We start from the raw sequence: 17,364 nt of genomic DNA, 5'->3' as shown, positions 1-17,364 counted from the left end.
CTCTATTAAAATTTAAGGCCTGGGTCCCCATGGGTTGCAGCACTTTTTAACTTACATTTACTTCTAGTTAGAAGTAGATTTATTTTTTAAAGCTAATATGGACTTTGTTTGTGTAAATTAGTATAATACCCTAGGCATCAGTGTGGCTATGACAATCACCCAGCTGAGGATCTGGCCTCCGAAATGTAATTCCAGTGGTTGGGAAATCTGTTTTCTATACAAGTCAAATAACAGCTGGATCATATGTGATGTCACATTTAGTTTCATTGGCAATTCAGAAAATATTTAATAACAAATTTCATTGCTTCTATTCTCCATTTTCATATACAAATAAATCATCTTTTCTAAAACATTCTTTTTCTTTAGTAAGGCTTGTATTCATAGTCATATCAAAAGTGTTTGCTATTGGAGCAATCTTTCAGCTTGCTTTCTTTAGAGTTACCTTTATTATTAAATTCTACAGCATTCTAAACTTTAATGGTCATTAGCAACCCTGCACTTGAGTAAAGAATCACATTAAAAAAGTATAAGGTATAATATTTTCTTGTCCAAAACTAAGGCAGAATGAACAAAAGTAATGAGCTCATCTGATCCTCACCTATCAAGCCTTGATTTTAAACACTATTCAAAATACAAAGGCCAAGAGAGGAGGATGTCACGATGATTATTGCGCTTTCTCAGTGTGTTGCTGTAGGATTATTTTTTCCTTTAGCAATATGTAATTTCTTTTCCTGACGACCACACAAAATTATTGTATGCTGTAAAAGAAAAAAAGCACTTAAAGTTTTATGAAGTTATGACCTAGACAGAAGGATACAAAAACAAATTACTGTTCTATGATTCAGCTATGTCATGATCTAATATTGTTTCAAAATTATTATTCTGTTTTTTAGGTTGGCATCATCTTCTGAACACCCGATGTGCTCTTTGGCATGCTACAAATTCAGCAGATGCACTGTCTTCTGGGCTTTACAGCTTCTTCTGATGAATGTACAACATTTGGAACAAAGCCGCTCTTGACACCTTCCCATCCATCTTGTATTGAGATTTCTCCTTTTTTTACAAGTTCATAGATGTCTCGTGTAAGAATTGTAAAGGACTCTTCAACATTCGTGGCATCTTTTGCTGAAGTTTCTATATATTTCATACCACAGTCAGATGACAGTTTTTCAGCTTCTTCTCTTGTAACCTCACGCTGTGACACTAAGTCACATTTATGTCCTACTAACAGGAACACAATCTGAAAGGGCTGCACATGCATTTTTGCTTCTTCTAGCCAGTCTTTCACATGTTCAAAAGATCGTCGATTTGTGATGTCAAACACTAGTAAGCCACCCACAGAATTGCGATAATAAGAGCGTGTTATTGATCTGTGAAGGAAAAAAAAAAAGAAAAAGGAAAATTAAAATATATTTTCATTTTATTTGTAAATCGATTACTTTTCCATGTGGCAATGTGTTTTTATCTACTATAAGTTTTATGAAATATCTTTGCTTTTTAAAAATTAATTTGAATTTATTAATTTACCTTCTGCACACAAAAATGTTCCTTTTTCATTTTTTTCTTGCATTCAAAACTCACTTTCTAAACATTCCTGAAGGCAACATCTCTAGCGTGAATTTTGAAAGCTGAATTATTCTGCAAAGTACTCTCTATTAGCAAACTGTGGCACCTGTTCACAGAATAAAAGATACATATTTATTTGTCAAATACTTGTTGGTGTTAAAGTCTGAGTCTTCCTGTTTTATACAAACATGCACTTTGCTTTATTCTGATCAATTATTTCAAACTGAAATATGTAGGCAGACATTGAAAAACCTGGAGCATAAGCTTGCCGATGTAGAAGCATATCCTTTTGCATTTGTTGCAGAAATATTCTCTAACAGAAAAGTTTGTATAGATAATCATAATTCTTTGTGCTTGCAGAAGTCTAAAGGTAACAGACTAAGAAAGGAAACTCCCTAAATAAAACTGTCCAAAAGAAACCAAGCTGGGCAAACACACACTTACTACGGCATTGGCAAGGAACACTTCTACCTCCAGCATCTCTCTCACACAGAGGTTCAAAAGCCCTTTATAATTGCATTTACTCTTTTTTTGGCATGAGATTTCCAGGACTGGCAACAGATATTTTCTACTTTTAAGCCCTCTACGTTCCAGAGCATTCACTAGAAGGAATTTTGGAAGAAGGAAATCCTTCCTCTGGTTGAAAAGATTTTTAATATGCTCTAGAAGAAGGAAAAATGTTTGTTAGAATGTAGAGAGAGAGAAAGATACAGGGACTGAAAAAAGATTGTAAGTCTCTAATCATGAGCAACAGAGGAAGATGGAGAAGATGAGAAGAGACATTTTAAAGGAAGTGACAGTGTATCAAGGAGTGGACACCAGCACTCGTTACTAGCATAAATGTATTGCGATTATGAGGACGATGCAGCCTCAAAACTTTTGGAATCAGGATGAACTGTACAGAGTAACGTATCTTTCCATAACAGTAGCTCCCTCTGATTTTCAGTTCATTGCATTTCATATAGTGTTTTATAACAATTTGAACATCATAGAGGTATAATTAGCAGCAGTAGCCGTATTACAGATAGGTAAGTGCACAGCTAGATAAGGCTTAGGTTTCTTGGCATATCTAAATTCATTTAGCCACAGCAAACGGCATTCAAAATGGTTTTATTTAGATAACAGGGAGGCATTGTTTGTCCTAATGTTTATAAAGATCTTTTCTACGTTCCCAGCAATAGAGTCCATGGAGTGTCTCTCTGAACAGTTCGAATGTGAAGACAATAGGATCTTACCCTCAGATTAATTCAAATAGCCTGGATATGAAAAATGACACATGGTTTCACAAAATTATTTAAGACCATAAATGAAGGGGGTCACATTTTGTGAAGTATTAAATAGAGGTGCCATAAAGATCTGTTTCAGGTTTTCTTAAGCATTTTTCTTGCTGTAGAGCAGTTGCAAAAACAAATGAGTACATTAAAATAATTCAAGTGGTTCTAGAAAGAGCGGAAGTGGGTGACAAAAATGGGATTTGATTTGGAGAAGTGGAAGATAACACAACCTATTTTCATTTTTAAAAAAATCTTGAAAACAGTTATACCAGAGAAATGCATTAGCCAGGGAAGAAAGTAGGTTAGTATTGAAAATGCAGTGCATCATTTACCAAGCATTTCTATATAGAATGATATTATATCATGTATCTAAGAACTGGAGTACTGAAAAACAGCCCTCCATGTCTAACTGGGTGCTTATAAACAGCAATCAGTACCCTCATCTGTTGTAACTCACTTCTGCACAGATATGCTAATTTACACTAGCTGATGATCTAAGCCATTATATTTAATTATGTGTATGTATTGCCTGTAACGGAGATGATTAAAAAGCATCTGTAACTTTGGGCTGTACATCACAAAAACTGGGTGACTATATGGGAGAGACAGCAGTCATTTTTTCTGTATTTTTGGTATGTAGAATTTGAAATTAGTATTACCAAAAAAAAGGTTAATATACTAGAGAGACCTTAGAAAACAGTAACAAAAGAAAGAAGTAACACAAAAAGTTTTAAAGGTACATATGATACCACACTATGTGATTGTCTAACATCTGAGAAAAGGATGATGTTTGTTAAAATATGGTCTACAAATATTTGAATAGTTCTACTATTAAGGTGAGCTACTATTTGCAGTTACATTTTAAAAGAAAGTATTCCTGACAAATAAGACAAAATTTTGAAGTAGAAAGTTTAGGCCATCAACTGGGAAAAATGTCTGGGCATGTGAATGCGGTAGGTTGTATTGGGTTTGCGTGGCAAGGTTTTGGTAGTGGGGGGCTACCGGGGTGGCTTCTGTAAGAAGCTGCTAGGAGCTTCTCCTATGTCTGATAGAGCCAATGCCAGCCGACTCCAAGATGGACCCACCACTGGCCAAGGCTGAGCCCATCAGCGACAGTGGTAGTGCCTCTGGGATAACATATTTAAGAAAGGGAAAAAGTTGCTGCACAACTGTGCAACTGCAGCCGGAGACAGGAGTGAGAATATGTGAGAGAAACAACCCTGCAGACACCAAGGTCAGTGAAGAAGGAGGGGAGGAGGTGCTCCAGGCGCCGGAGCAGAGATTCCCCTGCAGCCCCTGGTGAAGACCATGGTGAGGCAGGCTGTGCCCCTGCAGCCCGTGGAGGTCCACGGTGGAGCAGATATCCACCTGCAGCCCACGGAGGACCCCACACCGGAGCAGGCGGATGCCCAAAGGAGGCTGTGACCCTGTGGGAAGCCCACGCTGGAGCAGGCTCCTGGCAGGACCTGTGGCCCCATGGAGAGAGCAGCCCACGCTGGAGCAGGTTTGCTGGCAGGACTTGTGACCCCATGGGGGACCCACACTGGAGCAGTCTGTTCCTGAAGGACTGCACCTGTAGAAAGGACCCATGCTGGAGCACTTTGTGAAGAATGGCAGCCCGTGGGAAGGACTCACATTGGAGAAGTTCATGGAGAACTGTCTCCCGTGGGAGGGACCCCACGCTGGAGCAGGGGAAGAGTGTGAGGAGTCCTCCTCCTGAGGAGGAAGGAGCGGCAGAAACAACGTGTGATGAACTGACCACAGCCCCCATTCCCCGTCCCCCTGTGCTGCTCAGGGGGAGGAGGTAGAGAAATTGGGAGTGAAGTTGAGCCCGGAAAGAAGGGAGGGGTGGAGGGAAGGTGTTTTTAAGATTTGGTTTTATTTCTCATTATCCTACTCTGATTTTGATTGGTAATAAATGAACCAAATTTCCCCAAGTCGAGTCTGTTTTGCCTGTGATGGTAATTGGTGAGTGATCTCCCTGTCCTTATCTCGAACCATGAGCCTTTTGTTCTCTTTTCTCTCCCCTGTCCAGCTGAGGAGGGGGAGTGATAGAGCAGCTTTGGTGGGCACCTGGTGTCCAGCCAGGGTCAACCCACCACATAGGTTGTTCAACAGTATCTGAAACACCTTACAGATGCGAAATATTTGACTTAAATATGACAATCAGATAGATTAAGTATTAGATATATTTTTAGTAGACAGCTTAGAGTTATTTGGAAAATGAACTGTCTGAAGTGGATGTACTTCTGCTCACTTATGCCCTGTATCACACCTAGAAAGAATGAAAGAGCATTGACTTAGATGGTCTGGTAGGTCTCTCTGCTTTGGTTTGGTTTGTTTTTTTCTCTATAAAACTAAGTGCAATGGCAATTTTTGCCTCTTACTATTGCTAAAGATTATAAGACTTTCAAGTTTATATTATAGATTATAGGACTTTCAAGTGCCTTCAACAAGGCTTAGGCAGACATCTGAAGGTGTGCTCCACTCAGCTGCGTACCTAACCATGGTGCCTGAATAAGTTCCCTGGGGATGTGAGTACTTTGCCTCTGTGCAGACTGTGAGCCGCTCAGCGGGGACAGCCCTGCCTTCCCTCTTAGCTCAGATCTGAGCTGAAAACAAACCACTGCTCCAGGTGAGTGCCCGGAAGGGTTCTGCTTGGGAGGGCTTCCCAAGAGCATGCCAACACCCTCAGATGGGTTCACGCTCCTCGCAAAATGTAGAGGAACTTTCTTTTAGCACAGTGGAGGTCCCTATCTTTCACACAGATTCCTCCTGCACTACTTCACAAGGCACAGGTCAGTGTTCACAGAGCCCATGGTACAGAGGCCGCTCAAGGGGTTTTGCTCAGAAGACGTACAGCTTTATAGACTTTACAGGCCATGTCAATGTACTGCGTTTGTCTTCACTGAAAAGCTTGATGATGAGAATGCATGGTAGCCAACAAAAGATAAGGAGGGCTGACAGTAAAAGGCTTTTCATGCAACAGCTGATAGACTTCTAGATCTCCTTGGGAAAGATGTTATGAATACAAAGAGTTTATCTGTATTCCATGAAGACTGAACAAGTCCTGAACAAGAGACTGAGTGAGCTTTAGTAAATAGACAAACCGCATCAGTCTCCAGAAGTCCCTCAAGATGAAAGTACAGAATAGCAGAGTACTCAGGGGAATTCAAAGACTCTATCAGAGACAAGGTATCCAAGTATGGACCATAGACAAAACCAGACTGGCCTTGCTTGTGTTCTTGCACAAGAAGGGAATCCACATACACGATTATACACACTTTGGTAAGTGGTGCAAGATGAGACTCTAAAAGCAAAATGAAGTTTTAAATTCCCTTATTGTTGTCACTTTTTGAACAGAGGGAAAAAAACCCTAGGGTCCTGCAAGTTTTACAAGTCAGGACGAGGAACTGGTGACAGGTCAGGTTTGATGTAGTCCAACTTATTCATAAAGGATGTTTAAATTTCCATTTCTCAAATTATCCCCCTGCAGATCCTAAATTATTGTTGAAATGATGGCTTCTCGTATAGAGTAAACTTCGGTTCAGCCAATTCATGTCATTAAACTAGCACTATGGAAGGGAATGTGTTACTTGCAGCACCATGATTAATTTTCTGTGGGGAAGGAGGGAGAGGGGAGTGCTTCCTTTAACAGGGGGAAAGCCTTAAATTAGGGGCAGGGCGGGATTAGGGTGAAAAAGTCATGGCCAAAGAGCAGCCTTTCTTCTAAAATTGGGGAGACAGCAATGAAGCCTTCCAGAAAGCGGTTAAGTGGAGGAGCTGGCTGGAAGTGGGAAGCAGAACTTCGCTCAGATTTAGAATCTGGAAAATCTGCCTGTGACTGGAGATTGAGTGAAGAAGCCTAAAAGGGATCAAGAAGGACTTCAAAGCACTGGGGAGACTGGTTGAGGGATCGGGAGCACAGGTGGTGTTTTCCTCAATCCCTTCAGTGGCGGGGAGGAACGCTGATAGAAACAGGAAAGCGAATCTGGTCAACGTGTGGCTCAGAGACTGGTGCCATCAGAGGAATTTGGGGTTTTTTGACCATGGGGCGGTCTACGCGGCACCGGGCCTGCTGAGTGCAGACGGTGTTCAACTATCCTCAAGGGGGAAAAGGATACTCGCCCATGAGTTGGCAAGCCTCATTGAGAGGGCTTTAAACTAGATTTGAAGGGGGTAGGGGATGAAGCCAGGGTACCTAGAGATGAGCCTAGGGGTGGCGTGCCAATGTTGGGGGCAAGATCGATAGCCCAGCTCAAGTGCATCTATTCCAATGCACGCAGCATGGGCAGCAAACAGGAGGAGCTGGAAGCCGTTGTGCAGTGGGACAGCTATGACGTGGTCGCCATCACAGAAACATGGTGGGACGACTCGCATGACTGGAGTGCTGCAATGGATGGCTGTAAGCTCTTCAGGAGGGATAGGCAAGGAAGGAGAGGCGGTGGGGTGGCTCTGTACGTCAAGGAGTGCTTTGATTGTATAGAGCTCGATGATTGTGACGACAGGGTTGAATGCTTATGGGTAAGGATGAGGGGGAAGGCTAACAAGGCGGATATCCTGCTGGGGGTCTGTTATAGACCACCCAACCAGGGCGAAGAAGCCGATGAAGCATTCTACAAGTGACTGGCAGAAGTCTCACAGTTGCAAGCCCTTGTTCTTGTGGGGGACTTCAACTTACCAGATGTCTGCTGGAAATATAACACAGCAGAGAGGAATCAGTCCCGGAGGTTCCTGGAGTGTGTGGAAGATAACTTCCTGACACAGCTGGTAAGCGAGCCTACCAGGGAAGGTGCCCTGCTTGACCTGCTGTTTACAAACAGAGAGGGACTGGTGGGAGAAGTGAAGGTCGGAGGCCGTCTTGGGCTTAGCGACCATGAAATGATAGAATTCTCAATTCTTGGCCAAGTAAGGAGGGGGGTCAGCAATACCACTACCATGGACTTCCAGAGGGCAGACTTTGACCTGTTCAGGACACTGGTTGGGAGGGTCCCTTGGGAGACGGTCATGAAGGGCAAAGGGGCCCAGGAAGGCTGGACATTCTTCAAGAAGGAAATCTTGAAGGCGCAGGAGTAGGTAGTCCCAATGTGCTGTAAGAAGAGCCGGCGGGGAAGACGACCGGCCTGGCTGAACAAGGAGCTTTTGCTGAGACTCAGGGAAAAAAAGAGAATTTATCACCTCTGGAAGAAGGGGCAGGCAAGTGAAGAAGAATACAAGGACCTCGTTAGGTCATGCAGAGAGGGAATTAGAAAGGCAAAAGCCCAGCTAGAGCTCAACCTGGCCACAGTTGTGAGGGATAACAAAAAATGCTTCTATAAATACATTAACAACAAAAAGAGAGCCAAGGAGAATCTCCATCCTTTCTGGATGCGGGAGGGAACATTGTCACGAAGGATGAGGAAAAGACTGAGGTACTTAATGCCTTCTTTGCCTCAGTCTTTAATAGCCAGACCAGATACCCTCAGGGTATTCAGCTCCCTGAGCTGGAAGACAAGGATGGAGAGCAGAACAAACTCCCTGTGATCCAGGAGGAAGCAGTTAACAACCTGCTATGCCACCTGGACACTCATAAGTCTATGGGGCCTGATGGCATCCACCCAAGGGTGCTGAGGGAGCTGGCGGAGGAGCTTGCCAAGCCACTCTCCATCATTTATCAACAGTCCTGGTTAACAGGGGAGGTCCCAGATGACTGGAGGCTTGTCAATGTGACGCCCATCTACAAGAAGGGCCGGAAGGAGGATCTGGGGAACTACAGGCCTGTCAGCCTGACCTCCATGCCGGGGAAGATTATGGAGAGGTTCATCCTGAGGGTGCTCACAGGGCACGTGCAGGATAACCAAGGGATCAGGCCCAGCCAGCACGGGTTCATGAAAGGCAGGTCCTGCTTGACCAACCTGATCTCCTTCTATGACCAGGTGACCCGCCGAGTGGATGAGGGAAAGGCTGTTGACGTTGTCTACCTGGACTTTAGTAAAGCCTTCGACACTGTCTCCCACAGTATTCTCCTGGAGAAGCTGGTGACTCGTGGCTTAGACAGGTGCACTCTTCGCTGGGTAAAAAACTATCTGGACAGCTGAGCCCAGAGAGTCGTGGTGAATGGAGCGAAATCCAGTTGGCAGACGGTCACAAGCGGAGTCCCCCAGGGCTCAGTTTTGGGACCGGTCTTGTTTAATATATTTATCGATGATCTGGGGATAGAGTGCTCTCTCAGCAAGTTTGCAGACGACACCAAGTTGGGTGGGAGTGTTGATCTGCTGGAGGGTAGGAAGGCTCTGCAGAGGGATCTGGACAGGCTGGATCGATGGGCCCAGGCCAACTGGATGAGGTTCAACAAGGCCAAGTGCCGAGTCCTGCACTTTGGTCACAAGAACCCCAGGCAACGCTACAGGCTTGGGGACGAGTGGCTGGAAAGTTCCCCCGCAGAAAAGGACCTGGGGGTGTTGATTGACATCTAGCTGAATATGAGCCAGCAGTGTGCCCAGGTGGCCAAGAAGGCCAACGGCATCCTGGCTTGTATCAGAAACGGTGTGGCCAGCAGGAGCAGGGAGGTGATCGTGCCTCTGTACTCGGCGCTGGTGAGGCCGCAACTCGAATCCTGTGTTCAGTTTTGGGCCCCTCACTACAAGAAGGACATTGAGGTGCTGGAGCGTGTCCAGAGAAAGGCGACGAAGCTGGTGAGGGGTCTGGAGCACAAGTGTTATGAGGAGCGGCTGAGGGAACTGGGGTTGTTCAGCCTGGAGAAGAGGAGGCTGAGGGGAGACATTATCGCTCTCTACAACTACCTGAAAGGGGGTTGCAGAGAGGTGGGTGTTGGTCTCTTCTCTCAAGTGACGAGTGACAGCACTAGAGGAAATGCCCTCAAGTTGCGGCAGGGGAGATACAGACTGGACATTAGTAAAAATTTCTTTACTGAGAGAGTGGTAACACAGTGGAGTAGGCTGCCCAGGGAGGTGGTTGAGTCACCCTCCCTGGAGGTATTCAAGGAGCGTGTGGAGGTTGCATTGTGGGATGTGGCTTGATGGGCGTGGTGTTTGTTGTGTTGTGGGGTTTTTTTGTGTGTGTGTGGTGTTTTGGTTTTTGTTTTTTTAATGGTTGGACTTGATGATCTTACAGGTCTTTTCCAACCTTAGTGATTCTGTGATTCTGTGATTCTGTGACTTTGAATGAAAGGGGGACAGAACTCTTAAATCCATCCCTGCATCTGTCTTTATTCACGTGTCTGATCTCTCTGCCTAAACCACTTTGGTTTTCTTCTATTCCTTTGTGCCCAGTACTTCCTTGCTGCCTCCTCTCTCAGCTTCTCTTTCACAGAAGACTCTGAACTCTTCTCTAAGAGATAGCTAATGGAAGTGCCCAAACCAATGTGTCTGCCCGGTCCTTTGTTCAAGGTGCAAGCTGATAATTCAGGAGGGAGTTTGCCGGCTTCCCATGGCTACACTAAATGAAAGGAAACGACCCTCCTACTTAACAGAGGTGACTGTAACCCCTTGGTGACCGGAGGCATACGTGGCTGTGCAGCTCCTCCTCTTCCAGGCTGGAGTATGCCTGTCATGCCAACCACTGATCATGGGTGTGCTGCAGCCTCCAGTCGGTCCACACTAAATATGTGAACTATTGTACCATCTTTGCCTGAGAGTTACAAAAATTGACATAAGCATTATTGAAAAGGTAATTCTTATTTTCTCCCCCACTCCATATAAAGAAACAGAGATTACAAAGCTACTTTTCTGTGCTGTTGTTAAATATGGACTGTCCTAGCATCCTCAAGACCATCCTAAGTTTTTATTCTCAGCAAGAATACTTGTATAAATAATATTTATGCTCATTTTGCATAATGCTTGGCATTTGTAATAAAGGTAAATAGGGATAAAGGGTTGGAGAAAATCCATTTTTTCCCTATTGCAACATGGTAAAAAGGTAAGACTGCGCTAAGTATTAACAGAGAACCACGACACTTTGGTATGGAATGCTGTAAGGTTCCTCCAGATGGTTCTGTATTTGAAATTGCTGGAGGCAAGACTGCTCCTCAAGAAGTTATACGCTGTGATGTGCAATAATGATACGTTAGAATGTTTTTCCAAAGGATAACTTTGAAGTCTTTAGTTTTAATTGGGAATACTTGTTAAATGCAGATCCTAAATTCTTTTGTAAATTATGACTTCCCATGTAGAGTATGTACTGGTTCTGCTAACTGATTCTGCGTAAACTACCATTATGGAAGGGGAAAATACTGTCTAGAACAGAAGACACTCTCTTAGCTTAATCTAAATATTAGGTTCAAGATGTGAGACCCTAATTAATAATCTCAAGAAAAGCCTTGGTGAGATGATGGCCGCAGAACAATTGTTTCTGAATATGAATGAGAAGATGTATTAATCACATCAGACTATGGCTTTAGGGTGACTTTAAATCAGTCACAGTGTTTCTTTCTCATAATGATCTTACTGATCTTTACCAGATGAACCAAACTTAGATAAAAGCTTTATCTAATTTTGAAGATGTATTTTTATACTATGACTAAAGGCTACATTGTAATGGTATTAATTTTGAAAATACATATTGCTTACTGAAAAAGAAGAAGGAGAGTGTTTTATTTTCAAGCCATGTGTTAGAAACAGAATGTATCTAATACCATAGTCTACTAAAAAGTGGGTTAATATAATTGAGGCATTGCCACAATATTTTGCCCCTATGTTCTTGAAATGAACTCTCAGTCTTAGCACCACTAGCAAGCACTTTATAGCCTTGGAAGTTTTATGATTTAAATATATTGTTGGATTTAAATACAGGAAAATTAAACAAAAAACAAAAAAATCACAGCAAAGTAGATGATGTGAAACACAGCCAAAGCAGCAGATTGCTCTAAATGACAACTAATCTCAAGATAGAAAGAAACTTAGGGTGTACCCCTCGTTTACCTTTGTCTGCATTACAGGCCTGAGTCTGTACTAAGCAAGTCTGTAGGTTCTTGTTCTAGTAAGGCGTTAAAAGTTATTGATTATGTTGTTGCTGTCTGTATGGCACCTAGCACAATGGGAGATTCTGCTTAGAGATATCAAAGTAAATATAGACAGTAACTGCCCTGTCTGAGCTCAAAATAAGTAAACTGTCCAGCACCAGTGTCTGCAGCTTGCTCACCCTTCTTGTGGAAGCAGTGAGAATTACTTTATTTGAGAAGTAATCCAAACGGTGCATGTTAAAGAGGATTTCTAAGACCATGCATGAAATCCAGTTCAAATACAGCAGCATCAATGAACTAAACACACATAAGAATTTTTCCAAAACAGTTTCTCCAAGAAAATACGTGCTCTCTTTCAAGAGAGCGTGATGGCAGGTGTGTCACACCTTACTCTTCCCCTGGGAATGGCCCTAATGCCTGGGACCAAAAGAAGGGGTTGTTATGCAGCCAGTAGTTTGCCCTGCAGACAGGGAACTCCCCAGGGAGCTTTAAAGCCAGGTTTTACCTCCTCTAAAGTCCCAATGCAAGTGAACCAGAGCAGAACTGGGAATCAGAACTGCAAATCGCTTGGTGTTCCACAAAATTAGATTACTTCTTGGAATAATTAGTTCTTCCCCAAGACTGTCTTTGCTTGTGTTCCGTGGTCTTCTCCATTAAAAAAGAACAGAATGTGCGAGATTTTAACCTGTGGTGTATAACTTTGTAAAATATTTATAATTTACTTGAGTAAGTGTAAAACAGACTATGCAATAAACACTATGCTATCTGGTACACCAACTGACAAGAAACTCTTAGAAAAACAAACACAAATGCTTAAAACTACTTCCTTCAGTTTGTATCTTCTGGGTATTAGAAAAAACACAGATGTATACTAATGGTAAATTTAAAAGCAACTGACTGCATGACTCATCACTGTATATCCCCTGAGCATTCCTGGGTTAAAGGATGGTGATCATTTGATTTAAAATGTATGCAAAACTCTCTGCATTTGCATTCCTTTCAGTCAAGTGCCTTGTCATTGGCCATCCCGGTTATTTGTCAGCAAATTCAAAATAAAGAGATTAAACATTCTTAGTCACTTGTTTACAAGTATTTTACATTCTTTGCTGGAAAGCACAAGGAGGGTGAAAAAAGCCTTCAGAGGCCTGCCTGCAAAAAGACGTATAAAGTCACTCACACGAGCCCAGGGAAGTTTTTTGTTGTTTTCCTGTAGTGCTTGTTACTGAAAAAAAAAAAGGGTTGGTGTCCCCTGGTAAAACACTGAAATCCCACCTCTTTAGCTGAGTGTGAGAATCTGCACAACTGTTGCAGCGGAAGACAGGGAACATAAAAGAATCGATTCTGGCCAGCGAGGAGACCCATTTCAACCCTCCTGCTAGCATCCCAGTAACAAGTGCGTGGGTCGGGGACCACATAGATGGGCTACGCATTAGCCTCCCACCCAAATTCATACCTACTGAACCCCAAGTACATATGCAACTTGCCCGAAGTGGCAAGCACTACAGATACAACAGAGCCACAAGAGCCAGTGAATGACAGTACCAGTTTGTATGTTGGGCAATGACCGTGACTCTTCTGGGGCAGGAAAAGAGGGTAGTTTTGCTCCCAAACAGGGAGGAGAAAGGAGGGGATTTAATAGTGCAGCATTCGAGCTAGCTTAGCTACACTATAAATGATAGAGGTATTAGTGAAGGCTCCTGGCAACCATCAGTGCAGAGCAGGTGCAGAAGGCAGATAGAAGTGTAGTAAGGGACTGTAGCTGGCTGCCCGGTGGCTTCCACACGGCCAAGGTTGCACTGGTGCTCGCAGTGCTGCCGTGCTGGAAGGAGGCAGAGCAGGGAGGTGGCCTGCTCTCTCCAGATTGCATGGGAGGGAGAGTTACGGCAGAGGGAAATACTGCAGGGGAGGATGAGTTCGGAGGTGATGACAAAGTCAGAAACGCAGGGTGAAGCAGGGGCCTCCTGCTGCAAAGAAGGGGGAAAAAGGCGGAGGAGGGATTGCTACCCTAGGTCCGGGGCTTCAGGGCAAAGATGGGGGAGGGAAGGAGAAACAGGACAAGGCCACTTGTTACCCCCTAGTGTGAGCTGGGAGGGGAGGGGTACCTGTTCCCTGGCGGGTGTGAAGGGAAGGGGTGGGGAAGGGGGAAGCTCCTGGGGGGGAACTGGGGGGCAGTGGGGCGAGAGGGATGGTGGGCAACAGGGGTGGGGGGCAGGGGAAGGCACTGGTGGTGAGGCTGGATGGCGAGGGGGTGGAGGGCTGTGTGGGGCACAGCGGCCAGGCGGGTGCAGAGCGAGACGTGCAGGGGGGCAAGGCGAGGTCCTTGGGGCAGATGTGCCGGACGATGAGGGTACGGTGCCGGGAGGGCGGCGGGGGCCGGGGCTGCGGGGCAGGGCGCGCCCGGGGGCCGGCAGGTTTGGGGGGCGGATGGGGGGGGGGCGGGGGGGAGAAGATCCCGGGTCCTGTACCTGAACCGCTCCTGCCCCGCCGTGTCCCAGAGCTGCAGCTTGACCCTCTTGCCGGGCTCGATCTCCACCAGCCGGGAGAAGAAGTCCACCCCCACGGTGGGGTCGGAGTGCAGCGGCCCCGGGAAGCGGCCCTCGGTGAAGCGGTGCAAGAGGCAGGACTTGCCCACGGTCGAGTCGCCCAGCACGATCAGCCGGAACTGGTAGATCCAAATCGCCGCGTCCATGGCGGCCCCGGCCTGGCCCGGCTCCGCCTTGGGGCTCTTCCTGGGGCTCCTGCGCGGCCGGTGCCTGCACCGCGCTCCGATCGCCCCCACGCCCGGCATCGGCGCAGCGGGCGGGCGGCGGCGGGGGGTGCGCGGGGCCCGGGGAGCCGCTCCCGCGGGTGCAGGACGGAGCCCCCGCGCCGGCCGCGCCGGGCAGGGCGGCGGCGGCCGGCGGGCGGGCGGAGGCCGTGTCCCCCCGCCCCGCTCCCGGGGCGCCGCGCCGGGCTCCCGCTGGCTGCCCGGGCGGGGCGGGGCGGGGCGGGGCGGGGCGGGCGGCGCTCGCGGGCGCTGTTCCTTCAGCACCGCGCTCCCCGCTCCCGCCGCCCGCCCCGGCCCTCGGGCCCCCGCTCCGCGCCCCCGCCGCGGCTGCCCCGGGCCCTCCGGCCGCGGGGTGCGCGCTGGGGCCCGCCTCTCCCCCCGGCTCTGCGGTGGCGGCGCGGCCGAGCCGCCCGCCGGGGCCTCCCACCATGCCGTCATGTGCGCGGCGAGACGGGTCCTCCCCCGCGGCGGGCAGGGCGGGCGGGCCGCGCGGCCCCGCGCCCGCCGCCCGCAGCAACGGCGGCTCTGCGGAGGGGACCGCCGGCCGCCCACCGTCGTGCTGCGGAGCCGAGGCTGCCTTGCGGCTCCAGCCCGTGCCCGGGGCCCAGCTCAGCCAGCAGAGCAGCTCCTCCCGTGGGCAACAAGTGTAGGGGTGGGCCGGGAGAAGGGGGATGCTAGGGGCAGGGGGAACCAGGCCGGCCTGGAAAACCAGGTGAGAGCCAGTCGGGCTGGTCGAGCGCGAGATTTGCAAGGAAGAGTGGGAGCAGAAAGGAAATACCGGGGAAGCAGTGGCGGAACCAGATCAGCAGGTGAAGGAGGGGCAAGGAGCTGGGAGGAAGCTGTCCGGGGGGTGGGAGCTGGGCAGGGGCTGGCCGGAGGAGTGCGAGCTGGAGAAGAGGCAGAACCACAAGTAGAGGAACAAGTGCCAAGTGGTGAAGACGGGCTGGGCAAGTGGCGAAAGGGAAAAGGAGAGTTAGCGATCTAGATATTCCCAGAGAGAACCATGCAAACTGCCTCGAGAAAGGGCATAATACTGGAAGTGACAGGGACATACACTCTTCATTTCCCGGTGGAACGAACTGCAAGTATCGGGCCTTCGTGAAAGTACCTTTACCTACAATAATAGAACAATTCTGTCTGTAGAGATGCCCGCCAGAGAAATTTCTTTGCCCCCCTGGGATCTTCAGCTAAGTATCATATTATGATAAATCTGCTGAGCAATAGATTCCTCACAGGTCCTTTATAGTCCTAGGACCATGCGGGATAACAAACACTAACAGGCCTCAGATGGCTGGTAAAGGCATTAGAGCCAAATAAACAGAAATCCCGGGACTTCTGGTAAACAGAATTGCAGCAGCTTCTTCTGCAGATTGGGCTGGGGTGAGAGAGCCGGGGGCAGAGAGCCTGAGAGCTGAGCACAGTAGGCTGGTTGAGCTGGGCAGTAGGTTGTTGCTGGCAGCAGGTCAGCAGCGAGTACTCGTATGAATGGGCACTTTGAAAGTGAAAAGGATCAGAGAGGAGATGGGCAACATTTTTTTTCACACAGCCTGCTGTTTTCCTCTGTTAATGTCAGGCACAGATGCAGCTAGAACCATAACTGCCTGTGGCTGGTTAGGGGCATATCTGAAACCATGTTTCTTCTGTAACTCTGTGGAGCAGTTTGTTATGACAAGTATTCTCATTGCCCAAGTCTGGTTTTGTTACTCCGATGTGTTACACGGTCACCAGTGTGAGACTAGTATGTTTCCTCACATAGGCTTAGGTAGACCTTGCAGCTCCACAGCATGGATGAGGGAGACCAAGGGCACCTTGGCCCTTCAACTGACCAAGTGCAGGGTGAAGTGAGAAGAGGGAGTTGCATGCACCGCTCAGGAGATCATGTCCTCCAGCCCCCAAATGAGTCTGGGTGGGATGTGCAAGCATGGCTGTCCCTGGAAGACTTCTCTGGGTGATCCCAGAAGCTTCCAGCAGAGACAGCCTGGCAGACCAGAATCCATAAAAGGCACAGCCAGGAACTGCCAGAGGGTTTTATCTTGCTGTGCACACTGAGCTGAAGCTGCAGGATGACGCCAGCTCCAAGAATCCGGACTCTCCAGGGACCTTTTGGGCTGCCCAGTCAGTCCCCAGGACTTAGTGATTGTGTGCCTGTGCCTGAGTGTGTCTCTGAGTGTGCTTCCTCCTGAACCCTGCACATTTCTCCCCTCTACTTTCAGCCGCTATTCTTGTAAAAAATAAATTGAACATAGCTTGTACTTGACTAGTTGCTCCTTTGAGTAACAATTAAAATAAAACAATGTTAACTCAGGTAAATGAACCTTCAGAAGGGTAAAATCAGTCCAGTTCTCACAGTTTTACATGGGACCTAATTACAGGTGATTCCTAGGGATCTTTTCTAAGTGTTCTGACAAAAGTGGCACCTAGATACAAGAAGTATTTGCATGTGAAACAGAGGTGTAAGGTATGTGATATCAGTAGCTCTGATACTTGCCTAATGTGAATAGGGCAAAATTTGAAGTGGACTTTGCTCATTTTATAATAGCTGGATCCCGCATGGATCACCACCCTGGCTGACACCCACAGGTCTTCAAAGCCTCAAGTGTGTGCTCACTAGCTTAGATGCACAGCAGATTGCTGTCCTTTGCACATCTGGGCTGGAAGAACCTCACACTAATGAGTTACACAGCTCATTTAATTCTTAACAGGTTAGGGAAGTCAACTTGCCTACAGCATTTACAGTTGAGCTAAATATGTTTGCAAATATTTTCAGACTTCCAGCGTCTGGTCTGTCTAGCTAAGCT

General features: G+C 47.0%; 1 protein-coding gene across 1 annotated transcript; it reads right to left on the bottom strand.

Annotated features, from left to right (window-relative positions):
* Positions 1 to 943: 943 nt before the first annotated feature.
* On the bottom strand, positions 944 to 14,587 carry RAB39A (RAB39A, member RAS oncogene family). Its single transcript, XM_059821963.1, has 2 exons — positions 14,265 to 14,587; positions 944 to 1,370 (listed from the first exon to the last, which is right to left on the bottom strand). Exons 1-2 carry the CDS (start codon positions 14,585 to 14,587, stop codon positions 944 to 946), a joined length of 750 nt encoding a protein of 249 aa, XP_059677946.1.
* Positions 14,588 to 17,364: the final 2,777 nt, after the last annotated feature.

Source organism: Gavia stellata, chromosome 1 (assembly GCF_030936135.1).
Source record: "Gavia stellata isolate bGavSte3 chromosome 1, bGavSte3.hap2, whole genome shotgun sequence".
NCBI classification, from domain to species: domain Eukaryota; kingdom Metazoa; phylum Chordata; class Aves; order Gaviiformes; family Gaviidae; genus Gavia; species Gavia stellata.
Note: the sequence above shows the minus strand (reverse complement) of the source record. Positions and strands in the feature narration are given on the sequence as shown.

Bases quoted from the DNA above. Each gene is read 5' to 3' on its own strand.
- RAB39A (XM_059821963.1), bottom strand. From the start codon at position 14,587: ATGCCGGGCGTGGGGGCGATCGGAGCGCGGTGCAGGCACCGGCCGCGC. The intron at 1,371-14,264 runs GTACAGGACCCG...TTTCCTTCACAG, and splicing joins GCGGGGCAGGAGCGGTTCAG to ATCAATAACACGCTCTTATT.